Source organism: Cicer arietinum, chromosome 5, assembly GCF_000331145.2.
Source record: "Cicer arietinum cultivar CDC Frontier isolate Library 1 chromosome 5, Cicar.CDCFrontier_v2.0, whole genome shotgun sequence".
NCBI lineage: Eukaryota > Viridiplantae > Streptophyta > Magnoliopsida > Fabales > Fabaceae > Cicer > Cicer arietinum.
Genome location: NC_021164.2, coordinates 59,043,831 through 59,066,479, shown reverse-complemented (window position 1 = coordinate 59,066,479; position 22,649 = coordinate 59,043,831). Strand labels below are relative to the sequence as shown.

The 22,649-nt window shown below is 27.9% G+C and overlaps 2 protein-coding genes across 2 annotated transcripts; both read right to left on the bottom strand.

The window, feature by feature from the left end:
• Positions 1-141: 141 nt before the first annotated feature.
• LOC101501820 (xylan O-acetyltransferase 1-like) lies at positions 142-3,781 on the bottom strand. Its single transcript, XM_004500441.4, has 5 exons — positions 2,682-3,781; positions 2,429-2,600; positions 1,625-1,824; positions 1,343-1,501; positions 142-721 (listed from the first exon to the last, which is right to left on the bottom strand). The coding sequence occupies exons 1-5, from the start codon at positions 3,242-3,244 to the stop codon at positions 373-375; spliced, it is 1,443 nt and encodes a 480-aa protein (XP_004500498.1). The 5' UTR covers positions 3,245-3,781; the 3' UTR covers positions 142-372.
• A 2,092-nt stretch (positions 3,782-5,873) lies between these two features.
• On the bottom strand, positions 5,874-8,345 carry LOC101501504 (N-(5'-phosphoribosyl)anthranilate isomerase 1, chloroplastic). The gene is made up of 4 exons (XM_004500440.4): positions 8,015-8,345; positions 6,649-7,013; positions 6,402-6,565; positions 5,874-6,300 (listed from the first exon to the last, which is right to left on the bottom strand). Exons 1-4 carry the CDS (start codon positions 8,091-8,093, stop codon positions 6,075-6,077), a joined length of 834 nt encoding a protein of 277 aa, XP_004500497.1. The 5' UTR covers positions 8,094-8,345; the 3' UTR covers positions 5,874-6,074.
• Between the last annotated feature and the right edge of the window lie 14,304 nt (positions 8,346-22,649).

Genomic DNA, 22,649 nt, shown 5'->3' with positions numbered 1-22,649 from the left:
TGTGCGCTACACCACTAGTTAATCCACTAGTTAATTTTAAAAGTGGTCGTGAATTATATGTATTCTCCAAAGTATGATTTAATTATGACCAAAAAAGCAAATTTGTACTAAACCTCTTAACAAGAACATTGGTGCTCCCAGTGACATACAATTTGTAAATTACTATATTTTCTTTTCGGACATTCATTGCACAATTGAAGTGGTTGCTTTGCTTCCAAGCTTTGCTAATAGGAATAGAAAACTAAAAGAATTTTTCAAAGAAAAAATTACAAGAATTATATAGACAAAACTAACAAAAACCAAGGCAACGAAGGTAAAAAATATTGGAAAAAAAAATGTTAAGAATATATCTATATGACGTTGCCTTGTCGGTCAAGACATAGAGATAATATGTGTATAAAGCAATTCATTCCATGTATCAGGTAATCCTGGTAAACACCAATGAATACAATTTGCATAACTAGCAGGGTTAGCTTGTTGTTCTGGAGTTAATACGTTGCCTTGACGTATAGTGTAAATTGAAGTATGTGCATCTTTTCTAAACTCCGACAAAGTGGTAATGTTTAAGAAATTCACTTTCACCTTAGTTGAATCTGTCACATTTTTTGCAATGATAAAAAGACGTCGATCAGTTCCCACTGAAAATGGAATAGACATATTGAGAATTGGTGTAGTTTCTTTGGCACATTTTATACCATTGGGATTGTTCCAATCTTCACTCCTAAAAATTCATATATTGGTAAATTTGTAAATGTTAGAATTCATATAGCGCATAAATTAAAAAAATAAACTATGATATTAGCAAAAATATGGCACATTATAGTAGTGGATTACCAACCAAGATTTCCAAGATATCTAACGTGCAAACCCCAACTATTTTATTAAATAAGGTGATAACAAGAATGACCTCACTTAATGGCATAACAAATATTTATTTAGTATTAAAAATAAGAGGGCTATTATTCTAGATAGTTTAGTGCTAGCCATTAGGATTAGGATTTAAGCCCTTCATACAAAGGCAAAATTAGTAGCAAGCCTATTTTTCAACTTTCAAGTCACTTCGGAAGTAAATTTCTAAAAAAATGCACAATTTTTATGTCATTAAAAGATTATACTTTTGGTCAAAACACATTTTATTTTATACTTCCAAATAAATGTGTGGTTTTTTTAGAAATATAAAGAGTGCAAAAAATAAATTTCTCAAAGTAGACCCAAAAAAAAAAGTAGCCATTTGCAACAGTCCTTGGTTATAACAAAAGTAGTTGTTGACTGTTGAGCACAAATCACTTTTATATTTAGAAAAATATGAAAAGAAAGAAAGTAAGATTTGATAATTATTTACTTGATATGAAGAGGGGACATGCTATTGAAGAAAACTTTGGTACGATTTGGATCAATATTGTTATCCACAAATCTTGACCACGTTTCAAGGACTCTCCTATATGCTATTGGCCGAGGGACTTCATCATACTCCGTGTCTCCTTCATCAAATGACCCTCGTCTTTTAATTGCATATATTACCCCCCACAAACATGAAAAATTAACACCAAAATTAGCTCTCAAAAAAATAATACACAATTATAAAGTTCAATATAATATAATATAATATCGTGCAATTGCTTACAGCACTTTCATAGTGATGGTATTCATCCACCATATGTAGGTGTTAAAAATAAGGTAGTCCACATTCTTCCAATGCACACCATGTTTTTCAATTGAGTCAGGCATGATAATACGGTTCAATATGCTGTGGATCGTTGGATCGTCTGAATTTGACTCTACAATGAATGGTGACCAGTAGAATTCCACAGTAGCATTGTAGTCCTGCACACACAAACGCAAACATCTAGCTACTCAATATCTATGGCCCCACAACATGCCTTCCTCAATTATGCAACTTTGGTCAATTAAACAGTAGACATAATTAATCATCAAATCCTCCACCAATTGTGGTTTAAATGTAACATTTATAAGGTTTTGTAACTCTGTTTCGATTTTTTCTGTACTTTACGGTGCAACAGGTATAAGGATAATTAGATTTAAAAGAATTTTTTTTTTAATCTTAATTTAATGATACTCACAGCTGCTACATACAACAGTAGTAAAAGATTCTAGTAATAAAATTTTTTACCAAGTTATTTAGCAAAGGTCTATGATTGCAATTTGGCCACAATATTTTAATATCTATGTAATTGTAATATGACTACAATTGACACAATGTGAATTGCATTTGAGTGTGGTTCACCTTAATATAAAGGATTTTGATACATATATTATAGTAACCACAATTTAAAACCTTAAAGTGTCCTAATTAATTATGAGGAATACTATATTAGGCTAGAATTATACTTGTGATTAATCATTATGTTGGCAAAAACAGAATGCAATATATTCCCTACTTATGAGAAAAAGGAAAAGAAAGAGAAACCTCAATTCTGAATACAGAAAGAGAACCAGTTCTGTTCAAGCTCTTTTTGCCTTGAGGAATAACAGATTGGACCAAACAAATCATAGATTCCCATTGGTTCCTATTCAATGAGTCTCCAACAAACATAAGCCTCTTCCCTCTAAGTTTCTCAAGCAAAACTCTTGGTTTGAACCTTAATAAAAAAAAAATTAATCAATAAAAACACTATCAAAGTAAAATTAAGAAATTTAAAAAACATAATTAAAGTTCCTACTTTGGCAAAGAACACTCTCTTGGCTGCCACCTCCATTTTTGATACAAAGAATCATGTCTTCCATTCTTCATGCAAGTAACTTGAGAAGTAAGAAATTCACATTGCTCTTCTTTGTACAAAGGATGTGTCACATTATCAAGAACCCATTTCCCTGTAAACAAATCACAATCTTCTGAAGGCAAAACAATATCATCTTCTTCATGTTCTTTCTGCAATTCAATCTTCTTATCATTTTTCTTCTTTAACACAACGGCTTTCAAATCAATTGATTCTTGGGTTTCCTCAGGGTTCTTTGAAACTTTTATCCTGTCATCGTTGCCTAATTTCTTAATATCCCTTTGAACAGAATTGTCAGGTTCTGTTTTTTCTTCTTGGATTTCTTGAGTTTTGAGCCTGGAAAACGAAAACTCGGTTATCGACTTAACGTCTTCGTTGTACATAAAGACCCCAAAGAGGAATAGGGAGAAAACTACAAAGAAAATGGAAATGCTTTTGTTCTTTCTGCTTTTCATTGCAACAGTTTCTGAGTAGAAAAGATTGTTCTTGTGGCAAAGAGGTTGCATAGAGAGAAAAAGTGAATACAAGAAGGCCTTTGACAGAAGGGGTAGAAATATAGAGAAAGAAATTAACAAAATTAAGAGTTTTTTTTTTTTTAAATATATTTAGTATTAGGCTGTTTTGTTTAATTGAGGTTTGGTGAAACGGTTGTTGTCTTTGGAGAGACTATGAAAGAGTATGGTGTTGGTGAAGGACTAAGGAGAGTTGTCTTTCTCACATATTATTATTATCAAGTTTTTTGTTTATTGAATTTTTTATTCCTATAATCCATTTGCAACCGTTTTCAATATCTATATATCTATCTTTGTCAGACAATACGTGAGAGCGAGAGATGCAAAGGAGTGATCTTAAAGCCTTCAGTTTAGAGTTGGTCTTAGTCTGAGTGAGTTGAAAGGGTGCATGATGGATGTGGTGGAGTTCATACTCTTTGGTAGACACGATGTTGTTGTCTTTCAGTTTCAGATTGCAAGCCAATGCTTTTTTTTTCTCAGAATATTTGGCCTCCAATTAAATTCACTTTTCCCAACTTTTCAACCATTTCGTGTTTTTCCTCAACAACAAAAAATCATTTTGTGTTTGTCCTGGAAAGATTTATTTGTACAAAAATGGTGTGTGTTGTGAATACCATTGGCCTAACATGTTTTATTGAGATTTGTAAGACCATAAATTATCTTCTGATGAAGTAAAGTACTAAAAATTATTGAGGTAGTATTGTCTAGCGTTCATGTTCTAAAACCAACCACTTTTAAAAGAAAATGAAAGGATTAAAATGAAATCTATAAAAAAACAGATTACAATGAAAGGATTGTGAATTTTTCCACCTATAAAATAGCAGTTTTATTTTAGCTAAAAATTGTTTTTCATTCATATCTACTAGCATTCATATAGCGGACACTCTCCTCTGTCTGTTTTTCTATTGCACTAACGTATGTTAATCACGAACTGTAATTTTATTTTAAATATTCCTCTTCAATCATCTAAATTTCTCATTTTTTTGTCTCTTACTCATAGGTGATTTTTTTTGTTCAACGGTGATTACTATTATATAGACTACACCAAATCTCCTTATCCCCTTTATTATAAGTATAGATACAGATGTCAGGGCATAAACAAATTGTAGTTATAAGCAGTTATAATATCATTAATTTATTTGACAGTAGTTATGTATTTAGGCAACAATTATGTTTTTAGACAATTATTTAATATGAAGGAAGTCGGTAGGCATTTATTTTGGGATTGCATATTGATTGGGAGAGAGCAATCCCTCAAATACTTAAAAGGGAGAGACTAAGACTCTCAAATTTTTTGAATAAGAAATATCTATCTTAACTTTCTTTTATTATCTCTCTTATAATCATATAAACTAAATTTCTTGTTGTAATCCAAATTTTGGCCATAGTAACTAGAATTGTTCAATAAAAGTTGTTTATTTTCTTTAAATTTCTTTGTTTGGTACTAGTTTCTATCAATCTACTTTTATGGGCAAATCCCATGAAGAAACCCTAAATGGAGCAGAAATCAATCAAGCTGATTTGCTCCATCTCATCCACTCATCACAATTGTGAATACTCCTTCTGGTCTTAAATATAATTTTATATTTCAATTGGTGTGTAACTAAAAAAGTTTCATAGTCACTCATTTTAATTAAGGGTTAGAGATGAAGTTTCTTTCAGAATTATTGGACCATATCAGTCTTCAGTCATTCAACAGTTATGTTTCGCATAACATGTGCCAAACCTAAATCAATATTGTTGAGGCTAATTAATTGATTGGTAATTGACTGCTTTTGTAAAGCAAAAATCATATTCTTAGTGTCTATATGTTGGAGAAAAGTAAAAGCCAAGGAATCGTTTCTGATTCTTTTAAGTGTATTCAGTACACCAGCCTCTTGTTTGATTGTTATATGTACTTGTCAACTTTCCATTGGGTGTTACTTTGATGATGGGGCCATGACTTTTTTTCCAAGTCAAGGCAATAAATATGGAAGAAAAAGTTAAAGCGAGTGGCAAGCTTCAAGGGATAATATAGACACTAAGACATACCTATAATAAGGAGCTCCTTTTAGTTTCAAAGGCAAACTTATAAACGCATCAAAGTCAGATTCTCTCAAAATCTTTCTCATCACCTTCATTGACACAAAGTTCCTCTGTCATAGCGTGCCTTTAAGTCTTCTTATTATTGAATGAATCTTTCTTTTGCCTTTGCAAAAAAAAAAAAAATTGTCTTAGATCCAACAGCTCTGCAGCTACTGCACTATGTGCAGCCTGCAGGGAATCCATACACTTCACTCTTTTAGTCCCGTATGACATGTGATCAACTTTGTGATGTATACTCAAAACATAAGTATACATCATAGTAGCTATAGTGGCGACTTCAGTGTAACAAAAATCAAACATGGCTGATCCAAAAAAGGATATAAGAACCATAAAAAATTATCATCCAAATCTTATCTAACTGAAATATAAACAAGACTTAAAGAGTGAAAGCTCAGGTTTCAACGTATATAAGTCATAACTCTTGACTCATTTCCAATTTTCCACTTGTGGTTGATGTCTGTTTTTATTGGTAGAGAAGGAAAAGAAACAGAGAAAACTAAAGTAGGTCCAACTTCTGTTGCACCAGTGCCCAGCCATATCACTATACCAGCATCAACATCTTTTATTCAAATTTGTAAATAAAGTATATATCATACAACATTACAAAATTCTCACGCCTAAAAAGCAGCCTTCGGGAAGAGAGAACTTTGGGATACAAATGGATTTAATAAACAAAAAGGGATATTTCAAAATTACAAAATCACCTTTCTTCAGGTTCATAATAATTTAAGGCAACTCATCAGTATTGAACAGAATGTACTACATCCATGAAGGAAGTTATTCTTGATTGATCCTTCTGGATGCCATCCGGTGCACATATGCCACTACTGACATCCACCCCTTCGGGTTTGAGAGTAGACAGAGCAGCACAGAGATTATCAGGATTGATCCCTCCTGCTAATAGCCAACCATATTTGCTTCGAATTTTGGGTAATTTAAACTGGGCCCAATCGAATGCTTCGCCACTGCAAAGACGTCTCATGAGTTTTAAGACATTATTATGCATAAAAAATAGCTTATCTGACGGGCAGATCGCGATTAAGCTATACAAGAACTATGCCTTTACCTGCCACCCTTTGCACTATCTACCAGAACCCAATCAACTAGAGAACACTCTTCATCGGGAATTGTGTTTAAAAGGCTCCCATTCGCATTTGCATGGAGAACATATATTACACGATTTTCCTGAATTAAAGATGGGAAAGCTGCCCGCGAACCAGATCCATGAAGCTGCATTGTCCAAAGTCAAGATTTGATTGTCACCATGTATTTAATAATCATCAAACATGCATAAAAGTCAGGTATTAATGTACCTGCACAAATTCAAGATTCGATGCATCAGAAGCCCTTAGTATTGTTTCTGCATCATCATCCACAAATACTCCGACAGGCTCTGCTCCATAATCTCTTGCAACTTTTGATATCTCCTTAGCAACAGAAAGTGAAACCGAACGTTTTGAGTGTGGCCACATGATCATTCCAATAAAGTTTGCACCAGCTTCAGCCGCCAATGCAGCATCTTTAGCTGATGTAATGCCGCACATCTTAACCAAAGGTTTAATCTTTTCAAGTTCCTTTGATGAGCATGAATCATTTCCCAACTTGGTAAGTTTGCTGGAAACTTCATACTTCGGACTGAACCTTATGCTAGAAAGTTGAAGCTTATTTCCCCCGAAACCTACAGAAATTATGGATTCAAACATTACTAATGGATTATTTTTTATTTATAACCTAGTATCTTTGCATATTTACTACAATCAAAACCATGAAATCAAGCCTGTCTTAGGAATAAATGCTAGTTTGGTTTCCAGTAAAATTGAAACATATACCAGAAGAAAGATACACTTAGAGTTGAATTTGAGTTTTAGACAAAGGGAGGAGAGAAACAACAAGAACTTTGAATTATGATAATTACCGGATACTAACTTGATAGTAAAAAGCTAAACACCGACCTCTATTTTTCGGGATAAGAGACTCCTAATTCTAAATAAATTCAAAAATCAAGAAACAAATCATAACTACAAAATAATACAAAAACTAATCCTAGGACATAATCCAAGATACACTAAGATTACAAATTTATCCTACAAAATAAACTAAGATACTTTAACATGAAAAGGGTAGATAGATACATGATTTTAGGATATGTAAAGAGATAAATAAGTAAATGCAGTTAGGAGTTTGTTGGCTTTCTGTTGGAAACATTAATGAAAAAAAATATTGAGACTGCAAAACTTTTTTGTACGAGAGCTTAGAATTGGATAACATTCATTGTTAAAAATTTAACTAGCATATTCATTTCATTTCACTCCACTCCATTCCACCCTATATTACTGATCCAAACATACCTTAAAGAAAACGATCGCACTATAAAGTATAAACAACCAGTTCTTAGAGAAAGACTGAATGACTTATATTTGAAAGCTAATTTGGTAAAAGTCATACTACTTGCCGTTTGATCGGCCAAAATTCCTACTTCCTCTGATAAATAAAACTGTATACAGTGAAATAGGGGATTTACAATTCCTAAAAATTATAGTGATTATCAATGGCTGCAGGGAGGGTTAATATGAAGAATTAACCATAATTCAAGAAAAAAATTGAAATCAATCAATCCTAACGGCTTAAAATCGAGACACAACACAGAGAAGTGGCGTGTAAAAGAATGAAGTGATATACCTGCGGTTTGGACACAACGGAGAGGGAAGTGCAGCGGCACTGAATGAGAGGGAGCGACTATAGACTGAAATGCAGACATGGTAATTCGACCCCACACCACCGTTCTCTCGTCGTGGATCTCGCCGCCGGGCTCCGTCGATCTTTCTCTCGTTGTCTCGGTCACAGCTCTCTCAATCTTCCGATATCGATTCTCTCACTCTACCACGGAGAGGCAAGGCGCCGACGACAGAGGTGCGCGGTGGTGATGATGTTGACAACGACGGTGAAGTGAGTGCGTGAAGAGTTTTCTGATTTTTTTTATTTTTTTATTTTTACTTTTTCGTTTGTGTCCGACTAAAGTTGCCACGTAGGCAGGTGTCTATTGGGATTATGGACTATTGTGTCCATGAAACTTATTTTTGTTCATAATGCAAAAAATTTTGCTCTTTAAAATCTTTAAATTTTTTTATCATTTTATTATTTTATCTTTAATTTCGAAAATTTATAAATAATATATTAAATTTCAAAATTTTCTAAATATTTGAAATAAAAAGTATATGTAATTTCAAAAATTTCAAAGTTCCGAAACATAAAATTTTTAGATTTTTGAAGGTTTCGAACAATTCAAAATAGTAATTTTTCAAAATTTTCGAAATGCATTATTCGGATTATTATAAGCAGTCTGAATGGGTTTGTGTCTATCTGAAATCAAACAAATGTTGTTTGTGGATAGACGTAATTTCTCAAAAAAAAACTCTAACTCTCTTTTGTCTTATTTTCCACAAGAGTATAAGCAATATGAATTACATTGTCATTTCCACGATGTGCAGCTGCTACCAATAGAATTCTCTTGTACTTGTTGTACAACAAGTCTCTTGTACTATTGGTTTGTAGAATTTAAATGCAGATATGCATGGAACGAAACCCCAAAATAGTATATGAAATATCCTTATCTCATTAGGATCGTTTCCATTTCAATTTTGGTTCTTGGAGCAAACACTTGCATAACCAACAACCATTATGGGAGTTGCTTGTAAGGCTCTTCTAAATTGTCATAAATTTGTTCGATTGTTTTTTTTTTCTTCCATCCAAACATTTCTATAACTAATTGTGTAGTTGTGTAAAGTCTAAATATGAGTATTAATGATCTTCACTTCGATTGAAGGATCCACTTTCAGAACTTGCATTACGTTTATACATATCGTGTTAGAATTGAGTTTCGTATGATCTTGTGACAGTGCAGAATTTGTGCATGTATGAGACACATTCAATTTACCAATCACCTAATTCACTCTTTTTGCATTTTGAAGCTCTACATCTAAACAAACAATTTGGACTTGAACAATAAATAACATACATTTCTAAATCCGATTTTTGTACCACAAAATTCAATGATTATTTTAAATGGTAACATTTGATTGCATGTACGCATTCATCTTTATTTTGAAACTTCGTTCCAACTGCAAGAGTTTCATCTACTGTTGGGACTTCGTTAATGAACAAGTGATCAAATTCACTTGATTTCTCTTCAGTATCTAAATTGATGTTCCTCAAGTGAGATGGTCGATCGAATTTAGGTAGGACAGATTGATCTTCTGCTTCCATATCTTCGTCAACATCAATGTCATCGTCAGAATCATCAGATGATTCATTGAAGTATATTTCATCCTCTTCACTATAATCATCTAATTCTTCCTCGTTGATATTATATAAGACACTAAGGGGAAGATCGCATTGTGGGCTTGTTGGAAGAGATTCATGATGGAGTTGAAAACTTTTCAATGAGTTTGTTCTAATTGGATAGAGTATAGTTCATAGTTTTGTGATGGTTCATGGTGTTGTGATGGAGAATATAAGTCAGGTTGATAAGGGTTGCTTTGATCAAAATATGGGATGTAGTCGGGATTATGTATGTTTGAGGTCAATGATTGATCAATGTTTGTTGATGGAGGATTAGACTCAAAGGTAACATATAACTCGATGGTGTTGAGTTTTGACCACTGTGCATAAACATCAAACATCAACTCAACACCTTCGTCATCGCAAACCTTCATCAATTTGTATTTTCACCAAAGAATACAAGATATCGATAAAACTACATCAGTTATCGTGACTCTGTCATCGAGCTGTAACTTTTTTTAATGACATTCTTTAGACGAACAAGGATACTTCCATAATGTACTTTGAACGCCTATAATCACTTACAAATGTTTTACCTTCAACTCTGTCAACAATTGAATCATTGTAATAAACAATATAAATTACTTATTGAACAATCATTATTAAGTATGAAATGTTATAAGGTATGGTGAGATAGTGTAAGTTTGTTTTCTATTTATACAAAGTATAAGGTGTTTTATTATTATTATTATTATTATTATTATTATTATTATTATTTATTAATATATTTTATTTTACTTTATTATTAGTATTTTTATTTTTATAATTTAATTATTTTAAATTTATTAAATAATTAATAACAATTGTTAAAATGAGGAGAAAAAAAATGCTAGTATGAGGTCGTCCATTGGTTGCAACCTCCAACTAGTAAAAACAAATTTGCCTCTCGTTGGACCTGCGACCTCCTATTGAGTTCAAAAAGTAGAACAATCAGGTAATATTTTTTTAATGTATGGCATTTTGGTGAACAAAAAATAAATAAGATATCTAAAAAAAATTCTTATTATTTTTATTCTCATTTTTCAAAATAAAAAAATATTTTCACAAAAGTCATTCTCTCTATATATGATATTTTTAATTTTTTTATTAATCTATTTTATTTTAAATAAGTAATTTGTTTTCTTGATACTTTCCTAAATAACATTTAATTATGGTGTTGCTATTTAAATTTAAGTTGAATATAAATCTAAAGGTTTGGTCTATTCACTCCAATCTCGGTAGAAAAAGGCTCAGTAATCTAAAATTTAGTCTGGAGATAAAAAAAATGTCTATTAAAGAATTTTTTTATTAGAGATCAAACTTAGGTATTCACGATAGAAAATCTAATTTTGAATTTAATCCAAAATCAAGATATCTATTTTTAATTTAAAAACATAAGTGAATAGATAATCTAATTTTGAATTTAATCCAAAATCAAGATATCTATTTTTAATTTAAAAACATAAGTGTTATGAATATTAATTTAAAAATTCATGTAATTACATTTAATTTATTAAAGGTGATCGCTTCAAAGTCAATTATATTTATCGAAAAGATAACAACTATACAGATAAATTAGTCGATACATATTTTTTATAACTAATTTTATTTGATGAGACTCTATATCTCTATGTATTAAAGAAAAGTTGTTTCATAATAGAGTATTATTTTCTAATTTTTTATTTTACTCCTAACTAGTCTTTGTTGTCATTTACTGTACTTTTTTCCTTTGTAGGGTTTTTTTAGAATATATTTTCAAATTTAATTATTTCCTTGGCTATTAGCTTAGTTTCATAAGTTTTGTTTGTCTATCATATTAATACAATTGATTGAGGTGCAACAAATGATAGATAAGTGTCTAGAGTCGACAACATTATTGGAATGTCTAGTAGTAATGTGATGTTATTGTACCGTAATTTTTTTGTATTAAAAACATTAATTAAAAAAGATAATAAAAACACAATTGAATATATCATTTTTTAAATTAAAAAATTTAATATTAGATATATTTTGAATGTTTAAGGTTACAAAGTTAAGCTCTTAGTCTCTCACCACTGAACTGACTTCATAGATTAATAGATAAATCAATTGTGTATGTTTTATGTTACTTTTAATTCAATTTTTTCTTCACACATATATTAAATATTGTTTTTTACAACAACATTAATTTGACATGGATCATTCGAATGCATTATTTCTCATTCTTCATGTATTTAATATGACTTTTTGTTTTCAAAAATTGTATTTAATATGATTTGACATGGAGTCATACATGTGATGTGAGAATGAATGTTATATAGGTTAGAAGTATAGATAACTCTAAAAAATACCCAAAAAAATCATAAATTTCAAGTGTTATTAAACTTAAATATTGTATATTTATCATCTTTCAACTAACTAATTACTTTTTTTCTCTCTAACTAACCGCATAAAATTATGTAACATCTTATTATTTTTTTAATAAATTATAAATTTAATAGTTAATACTTTTGATTTGATAAATTATAAGTAATATATGTTAATTATTTTTCTAGTATCTCATTTCTCTTAATCTATTATTTTGTATTTTATTGTTTTCTTTTCTTCTATTTTTTCTTTTAGCACATGTCTATAATAAATAAAATACATTTTTACTTATGTAATAATGATAATGTGTAGTCTGTGACAACGAGATAAATTATTTTAAAATCAAATTTTGAATATATATTTATATTAAGAAATTTTACTCACATATATAAAAAAACAATACTAATTATAGTATGATATATATTTATATTAAGAAATTTTACTCACACATATATAAAAAACAATACTATAGGATCTTTATTTTATCAAGACCATGTTACAAACAAATTGATAGATTTTGATACAAATAAATTTATTTGTTTTTTGAATTTAATTTAAAATGTATGGTTACCGATATTTATTATTTTAACAAACTTAATTTGATTGGACACTGTTTTTATACAAAATTATTATATTATCTTTCAATAGATTTTTTGTCGGTATATATTCTTGTGAAAAAATATTATTATATTTTATACTATAGACATACAATTATAATTTTTATATTTATATACTAAATTTAGTTTATTTTAATTATAAATTTTCTATATTAAAAATACACAACTTTGTATATTATGTATAAAACTTTATAAGAATATGGAGTTTCTACTAAATTTTGTCCATAAATTTATGTATAGAACGAGAACCAGGAACCACAACCATAGGAATTAGAAAGAGAAGGAACCCCAATAGAGAGAACCAGAAACTAAGGGAACTAAGGGAACCATGAACTTGGCTGGAAAATATTGAAATTAAATGTATGACTTATTTTTTTAAAAAATTTAATTGGCCAAAAAAAGTTAGGGTAGGTTGATAGACATTCACGTTGCTATAAGATTTAGTTGATATATAATAAAATTTAGTTGATATATAATAAAATTGATAATAAGAATTTTAATACAACAATTGCCATGATTCATATTTTTTGTTGTCGAGATCTTCTAGATGTTACTAAAACCATAAACATGAAATTTGATAAACTTTTTTTAACTGATCATACATGGATTTAAATTTGATAAACTTTTTTCAGTTGACCATACATTGATTTAAATTTGATAAACTTTTTTCAACTGTTCATACATGTTATTCAAAAAGTAATTATAACTTTAAAATAGTAAAATTTTTACTTTTCGTTTAAGTTTGATTTGTTCACAACAGTTGACGTTATTCGTTTAGGTTGCATTGACACTGAAAATGTTTAAATTCTAATATCATAAAATTGTGTGAATAATGTTCTTAAGTCATAACTCAAATGTAAAATGTTGATATTGTTAGGTTGAACATCATATTTTAAGTTCGAACTTGAGATTTCGAAATTGTGTAAGTTAATTATGATATTATTTATCGTATCTTCTAAGATAAAAAAATAGTCTCGATAATGTTGTAAAAATATTTAGATGACCGTTACATAGAATATTCTAAACTTTTATATTTTAGATGCATATTTTGGTAAAAATATAATCTCTTTTTGTAAAAGGGATTTACTATATTTTTATATACCAATAATTTTACACTGACTTTTGACAATTAATTATCATGTCAAACGAAGATTGTTTCTTTTTTGGTTGCAAAATGTGTGGCATAAACACATAATTAAAGAAATTAAAAAACATTATATATATATATATATTGATTTAAATATTGAATAAATATATTAATGATCATTAATGCTAAATGGCGAAGTTGAGTTTTGAGAGGTCTTTACGTTTACGTGTAACTAAAAAATTAGAAAATATATGTATTGAATCACAAATTGTAATATATTAAAAAATTAAGACAATATATTAATAAAATAAAATATATAAATATATACAAATCATATTAACAATTAAAATAGGTAAAGCTAAAATAAATAAGGATAATGCATAAATATATGTTGATCTGTTTTTGGATTGGTAGAGATAAGTATTGAGTTGACATGACACACTCAAAGAAATTTAAATTTTTTTGAGTGATATTTTAGACCGTACTTTCTAGTATTATCATTGATGTTCATGTATTAAGTAAATTTGAGATGTTTATTACTAAGTTGAAATTTATAAAAAAGACATTGAACTCAAACATAGTTTATGAGAGAAATGTGTTTTTGAGCGGAGTAGAAAAATATATGTTAAGTATTCATCATAATTCTTTTTTAATTGAGTTTCATAATTTCAAAAATTTAAAAAGAGAAAAATATATTACGCACCCACAATAACCTTAATCATTGGTGTCTATTGTGTGTGTGTGTAGAAACATCAATTGTTTGGTGTAAAAAGACATTTATAAGTGTTGATAGAGTTCTAACGTATTTTCTATCTTAGACTGAGTTACCAAATATCCTCATCATAATGTGGTGATAGATCTTAATGTGGTGATGGCTAATGATCATGTAAAATTAGATTTATTATAAGAATAAGATAATTGATTAAAGAAATCAAATAATAATTCAAAAGGAAGAGAGAGAAAGAGACATGGTAGCATGTAGAAAAAAGAAAATGTATTGATCAAAAAAATTTAAAAGAAAGAAATTTATAGAGAATAATATATTAATTATTTGTCATTATATATACAAATTTATTTTTTGAAACATTGAGATTTTTTTAATCATATTTTGTCAAAAAAAAAGTTTTTATTTATTTATTTGGGTTAAATATGTACACGTGATTAATGATTTTTTTGGGGTGTATTTAGTCGGATAGCCAAAAAAATCCATTTTATTTGTGTTTTAATGCATATTAACAATATTCATTTTTTAGAACATACAAAAAAAATTTGGTACTAGAAAGTATTCAATTTTTTTCTTTCTAAATAAAAAATATTCAATTCAAATTAAGAGTCTATTTGAAAAGAATGTGTAATTTGCTGAAAGATACTATTTTTATTTGGTGCATTTAAAATAAATGCTTTAAGTAGGAGATTAGTATCACATAAATAATTAATTTGTTAGATAAGTGTCATTTTATTGTAGATTAGTGTATTATAACCTTCTTCACATTATATACAAAACATTTAAGACACGAAACTTATGAAATAAAACATCTCTTTTTTAAAGATACATTCAAAATAAGCTACTTATGAAATAAACATTTCTGTTTTAACGATCTGATTGTGAAATAACAATTAATCATTTAATAAAAACTAATTCATCACTAATAATAATCCGATATATAGCTTATATAATAAGTTATATATTAATATATTATAATTTTTTTATGAGACAAATCATTCTTCCACCACAAATTGAATATTTTACCTTTTTAAAATATGACAAAAATTTAATTTAAAAATAAAAAAAATTACAAAACTAAATACGCAATATTAGATTTATATATTTATCTAAAAAAAATGTTATATTTTATAAAAGAATATATTATTGAAAAAAATCTGAAGATTAGATATAAAAATAAATCTTAAAGCATAATGCAGAAAATGATATAAAAACGGGTGAACATAGCCATCACACTTTCCTTCACTATTTGCAAGTTGTGAGTGGATATAGTTTTTCAACAGAATAAATGGTGAGATAAGGGAAGGGATAAAAGAAATATGAGTTCAAGAAGTAAATTTATATAATGTAATAATTTTTTTTTTAAATTAGATAGAAAAATAAAGGTTTAAAAGAGTAAAGCAAAGTGCTAAAAACAACATAAAAAATGGATGCATATAGTGATAACACTCTCAGTACACGAAAACAGTGAATTGATATCATTTTTTGAAAGAAGAAATTGTGAAATGAGTATGGAGAGTGGGATTTTTTTCCCTCAATAATCCAATTTTTTTTTAAAAAAATTATCAAATTATTCTTTTTAGAAAACTATATATCAAAATGCGTCAGTTTTTGTTTTTTTTTTTAATTATAAGTCATATTTATAAATGACGACTTTCATAAAGAAGTTTAAATTTACAAATGCGACTTCTTTAAGAATTTTTTTTTTAAACTAACCAAAAAATAATAATTCAATTATAAAAAACAACAAGACAAATTTTAAATTAAGTAGATTGACTAGAGTTTTTTGTAACATTTGAACATATTTTCGAGTATGACTAGTTAATCGACGTAGTCCGTATTTTGTTGTCACTTTTTCTATAATGTCTAATACGGATTCTATTTGAACGATCTTTTTTAGACGAGTACTATTAGAGAAAAAATATAAAAAAAATGTAGACTACGTTGGTTAACAAGTCATATTCGAAAATATTGTTCAAATGTTACAAAGAACTCTAGTCAATTTACGTAATTTAAAATTTGTGTTGTTGTTTTTTATGAATGATTATATATATATTGTTAATTTAAACAAATTGAAGAAAAAAATTGCTAAAAGAAGCCTTCTAGCAAACTCAGACTTCTTTAAAAAAGTTGTCATTTGCAAAGGCGACTTATAACTAAGAAAAAAAAATTAGTATATAATTTTTTAAAAAGTGAAGTTTAATAATTTTTTTTTAAAAAAATAAAGGGTATTGAAAAAAAATCCACATAGATAGGTCATGACAATCCTAAACTAAAATCCCCAACAATTCTCTTTAAAAATAATTTATTAAAAAAATTACAAAAAACAAACTATTATAAATATAAAATAAATTACAATCTTCCAACTATGTAAATTGAGCCCAAAGATTTAGAGATATAGTAATCAAATAAATTGGTTCAAAACTCAAAAAATTTAATCAAAATTAACTAAATGAATTTGATTTAAGTTTTTTGTATTTTGACTTCAAATTAAAACTTATGACCTTTATTGATTTTGATATTTTTATATTCATATTTGTAAATTTACATTTATAATTTTTATATTCAATATAATATTATACAATTCTTTTATCAAGTCAAATAATTAATATATATATATATATATATATATATATATATATATATATGTGTGTGTGTATTTAAAGATATAATATATTTTAAATTAAAATAATAAATAAATATATATATCTACTTACCTACATGTATCAAAGGCCGTGTTGCTCTTTTGGATTGATTGGACCTTTCATTTCTTATCCCAACATTATACATGTTAGGAAAAGTGTACCATTTCACACCCATGTCTACAACAACATCTAACAATTTTGCTGATACATCACACCCAACAATTCTCCTAATTAAACACTTCAGATAAAATACCAAATAATTTTATATCAATAAGCAAGACAAAATCAGGCCCACAAATCAAGTTAGTGCAGCCAAACAACGTTGTGCTTTTAATTTGGATGCATGAATCCAACCCCAAGGTTATTCATTCTGGTTTCACTTTAATTTTGTCCCTCCTTTTCCCATCTCAACGTACTGCATTTGTTTTGATGGTATTAGAGTTTGGTAGGTTCAATGTATTATTAGTTTCGAGAGTTTTAGTCATGTGATTCTCTCAACTGAGATCATGTTGATTAATTAACTTCAAACTTAATAAAACAAAATTAGTTAAATGTATTTTCTTCTATCTAAAAATTTTAAGTGTCTTTTGTTGAAATTTATTTAATAATAACAACAAAGTTGTCAGAAAATAAAACTAATATCAATTGAATGATATTTTAAGATAAACCTCGTTAAATGGAGTGAAATTTAGTTATATTCACTTATATTTAAAACCAAAAATATAAGTATTTGTTTGCTCATTATTTTATGTAACGTCGTTTATAAAATTGTGACCAAGGCCAGTTATATCATATAAAATTGTGAACAAATACATAAAAAACATCATGTACATTGCATGAGGCCAAATTCATTGATTGAAATATGTAATATATAAAAAATATTCTGTCAATATTAAACCAAACAAATACTACATAAGAAATAGAACACAAAAGAACACTGCACCAATACAAGAACACTGTAAAGCGACACAAAATCACATAAAATACGAAAGAATTACTAATTTATTTATAAATCACTTATTAACATAAAGTTGATGATTAAAATGACTTAAAATGAGTGATTTCGAATTAAAAAATAATTTGAAATTACTCACCTCTAATCGATAATAAAAAAATGACTTAAAACCAAGGATTTTATGGGAGGAGCGGCTGATAAGCAAGTTAAATTAAAATGAACATTATACCATAATAAACAATTAAAAAGGCTATTAACAAAACTAAACAAATTAAAAAAGGCACTTCAGTGTTATATTTTCCATAATAATAATAATAATAGTAATAATAATAATAATAAATAATAATAATAATAATAATAATAATAATAATAATAATAATTTATAAAATGTATCAAAACGTAGTGAAATATTTTTTTCAGAATATTTTTTTATAAGCATTATTTTCAAAATATACACAAAGTAAAAACAGAAAAGAATATAAAAAAATAAATTATGAATTTAAAAGAGAAGTATTGTCAATGTAAATGTAAATGATAATCAATAATAATTGGTTATGTTGATAAAATTTTCAATGACTATTTTTGATTTAAAAATTATTTAATATGATGTAACTAATTAAATAATTATGATTAGTCGATGATTTAAAATTTTACTTTGTCAGCCCACTCTACCTTTAAACTCATAAACTATTATGCACAAGCACACTCCTGAATATGGCACAACTCCTTTTTAAAGTTTCACCCTAGCTTTTAACATGGTTTATAATAAGTTCTAAAATAGAGGGGAAAATTTCATTTTTCATATATATATATATATATATATATATATATATATAATTCAACATAATCGATAAATTTCACTAATTAAATTATTGATTATTCAATAATATATTAATGATCAAGTATATATATATTTTTTTTTATAAATTCAAATACATAACTATATAATCTACCTATTGATATTTATTTATATTTTTTTAAAGTTTATTATACGTTCATTAGAAATAATTTAATGAAGTACCGGACAATTTTAAAATTTTATAAAAATTTGTATAGTTAACCTACTTAATAAGAGCTGAAGTACCAAGTTCAAATCCTCAATAAAAATTGATATATAGAAGCAATATCTTATTTTTGTAAATGGGTCATTAATTAGTGTCCATTTGATTAATATAAATGTCTCATTCCCCAAATTTTTTAATAAAAAAATCCATATATAGAAGCAATATTCTATTTTTGCATGAAATAATTTACTTTCAATTATACCATTTATAATTTTTTTAAGTCTAAATTCTTGTGGGCCTAATAGTTGAGAAATAAGAGCAAGGGAACCTCCAAATTTCTTTATGTGCATGCTCTTAATTGCACACAAGGAATTTAGACTAAAAAGTGTTTTTAGACAGAAAGGGCCTAAATTCTTGCATAATAGTTGAAAATTTTCCTAAAATAACCTTGAGAGGGAATGGAAATCGATTACCATAATTCAAAAACAAAATTTTGTTGAGTAACTTATTTGCGCATGAAGGTGGCTCAAAAAAGGCCAGGGGAACCTCCCCTCTCACACTCCTATTTATTTTTTTAAGTGTATACAAATAAATAAAACATACAATAAACTTAAAATAAAACAAAATTATATAAGAAATGCAAAAAATAAGAACACACTTTAGCAAAATAAAAGAATAAGAATACACTTTAGACGGGCAATACCTAGTTTTGATGTGACTTTTTCTTATATTCATTTTACCCTTAAAAAAATTTAACTTTAATCCAATATTACTTATATAAAAAAAATTGAAGAAACTTTTAATCTCAAATATGAGAAATATAAGATTTTTTTTTTTAATCTTAAAATATAAGAAAAAGTTACGGTTTCAAAAGTGTATGTATTGCTTAAATATTTTTTATAATATTTTGTTTTAACTAGAAATGTAATTAATGTTTATATTTAGTTGGTGTAAAAATATTTAATGTCAAAGTTATTTTAAGACATTTTTTCAAAACAATTAAATAAGTTTTTTTTATCTTGAATTTTTTTTTATATATATAAGATCAGAATGAGTAAATAACTCATGATAAATTTTTAGAAAAAAAGGTAATTGTATAACAACGACAACCGCATAAAGCATTTACCCTACAGTATAGTTAGAAATAAGTTTGATTAATTACTATCTACTAATTCATATATAAAATTCTATTTATTTATTATTTTTGTAAAAGTAGAAAAACATATAAAATACACAAATAACTTAAATTAAATCAAATTTATATTAAAAAAGAAAAGCACAACAAATAATAACACTTTAGCATAATAACAAAAGAAGACCGTCTGATTGCTAGTATGTATAAAACCGTGAAAAGTATGGGTGAAAAAGGTGTTATTTATTTATTTATTTTTGACGTTAATCAGTTAAATCAATTGTAACAAAAAAAAACTATTACATGAAGGACATTTTTTTTCCACTCAAATAGTGTTTATTTGAAATTAAAATATGCTTAGCTAAATTATAAACAGATATATTAACAGTTATCTTTATATGAGCAACTATAGTTAAAGAAGAAAAAAAAAACATTGCAACAATCAACCAAAGGTGATCAAACACGAGAAGAATGATTGAGTTGTGTTTACCTAAATTTAATTGTTTTTTGAATTCTTAAACTAATTTTAGTTCTGGCGACTTAACTGTTTTAAATGATCAGAGGCGACAACAAAATTAGTAATGCATAAGTAAAATACAACGCACATATTTTATATTGATTCACCACCAATTTGGTAGCTACGTCCAATCCTATCACAAAGAAAGATGTATCCACTAATTCAAAACATGAATTACAATAACACTTAACTCTACAAGTCAGTCTTCTCAAAACAACCTGAACTTACAGACTTTTTGAGGCAAGTCATACATTGACCCTACAAGTCAAGTTTTCTTTACACAATCTGAAATCTACAAATTGTTAGAGAAAAACTATCGACTTGACCCTACAAGTCAAGTATTCTCAACACAATCTAAGATCCACAAATTGCTTGAGGCACACTAAAGCCACTGTCGGGCTGAGTTACAATGAGTTGAAAATTGGTTTGGTTTTTCTACTACTAAGGAAATGTGATATAACAATTTTCTCACACTACAACACTTAGAATATTTTACTTTGAACAAGTTCTTTGCTAGAACTTAAAACCTTAAACTCTAAATACTTAGAAGACTTTGAGCTCTTAAGGTTTTTTGAATAACTTTGGTTTTTAGGATTTCTGAGTTTTTGAGTTGTGCTTTCATTTTTCAACTTGATTGCTATTTATAGAAAAAAAATTAGGGTTTTAATATTGTTCCTTGAGGATTCTGAATCATATATTTTTTCCAGCTTAGTCAACAATCATTTCATCCAAATATAGTTCAGATTGATACGATCTTGATAATATGATCGTTAAGTAATTTTTTATTTCCCAATCTGATCTGAGCAAAGCAATTCTTCTAGAAAGATATTATGCGTATTTGTTTAGATTACGTTTGCAATTTGGTTCACTTGAGTCTTCCTTTATACGCTTGATTTGATTTGGACGGGAACAATTTGGGGTTTCTCTTGGACCTTCAGAAGTAAGGATACGACTAAGTCCAATTCAATATTTTGCTCAATCTATCAGAGCCTTAATTTGACCCTTCATGAGAGTCGTTGACTTTTCTCCATCATAATCATTGACTAGATTGTTGGAATCAGATGTTGTGTTGCTTGAACAATTTTATCAAAGGCAAACATGTGTCACTTATAATTAGGGGCTTGGGCCACTTCACCTTTGTTGCATTGTCAGAGTTAGTGCAACTTCAGAGGCAACATTTTCGAATGCATTGCAATTATTAGAGCCAACGGAACATGAGCTTCAGAGGTAGGCTTGAAAATATGGTTCATCAGAAGCATGCTAAAGTTACCATTCATCATAGGCATGCTAAAGTTACCATTCATCATAGGCATGCTAAAGTTAATGTTCATCATAGGCATGCACAAATATTGTTCATCAGAGGCATGCAGAAGTACAGAAGCACACTAAGCTTCTAGAAACACATTGATCTACCAGAAACACATTGAACTATCAAAGGTAGATGCACATACTTTTCCAAAACGTACATTTGTCTAATTATGAGGATTTTGTTGACTCATGTGACTTTGTTTCCTCTGGCCTTTTTTACTTTCTCTAGTGATTTCTTCTAGTCACTTCCTCTGGTTGTTTCCTTTAGTCGTTTCCTCTAGTTCCAACAATCTCCGATTTGCTTCTGATGTTGTTTCTTTTGATTTCTTTGTTATAATTCCTACACACTTAATAAAATCATTAGTGCAATAAATTGTTCTTACAAAATACTTTTATTAACGTCAAAACTACACAGATGAATTGTTCCTGTGACCAACTAGGTTCCAACATTAACCACAATGGAACTTAAAGAGTTGTTTAAAGAAGAGTCTATTTCTATCTTGATGCGACAAAAACCCAGATTAAGAGCGAGTTTAAGTGTCAATCTAAAATTCATTGCTTTAGTCACACATAACGAGGGAAAGTAGTAATTTTCTGATAAGCAAGAGCTAAGACCACAAAAAATAAAGTGTTATCTATACTATATATAAAGAGAGAACTAA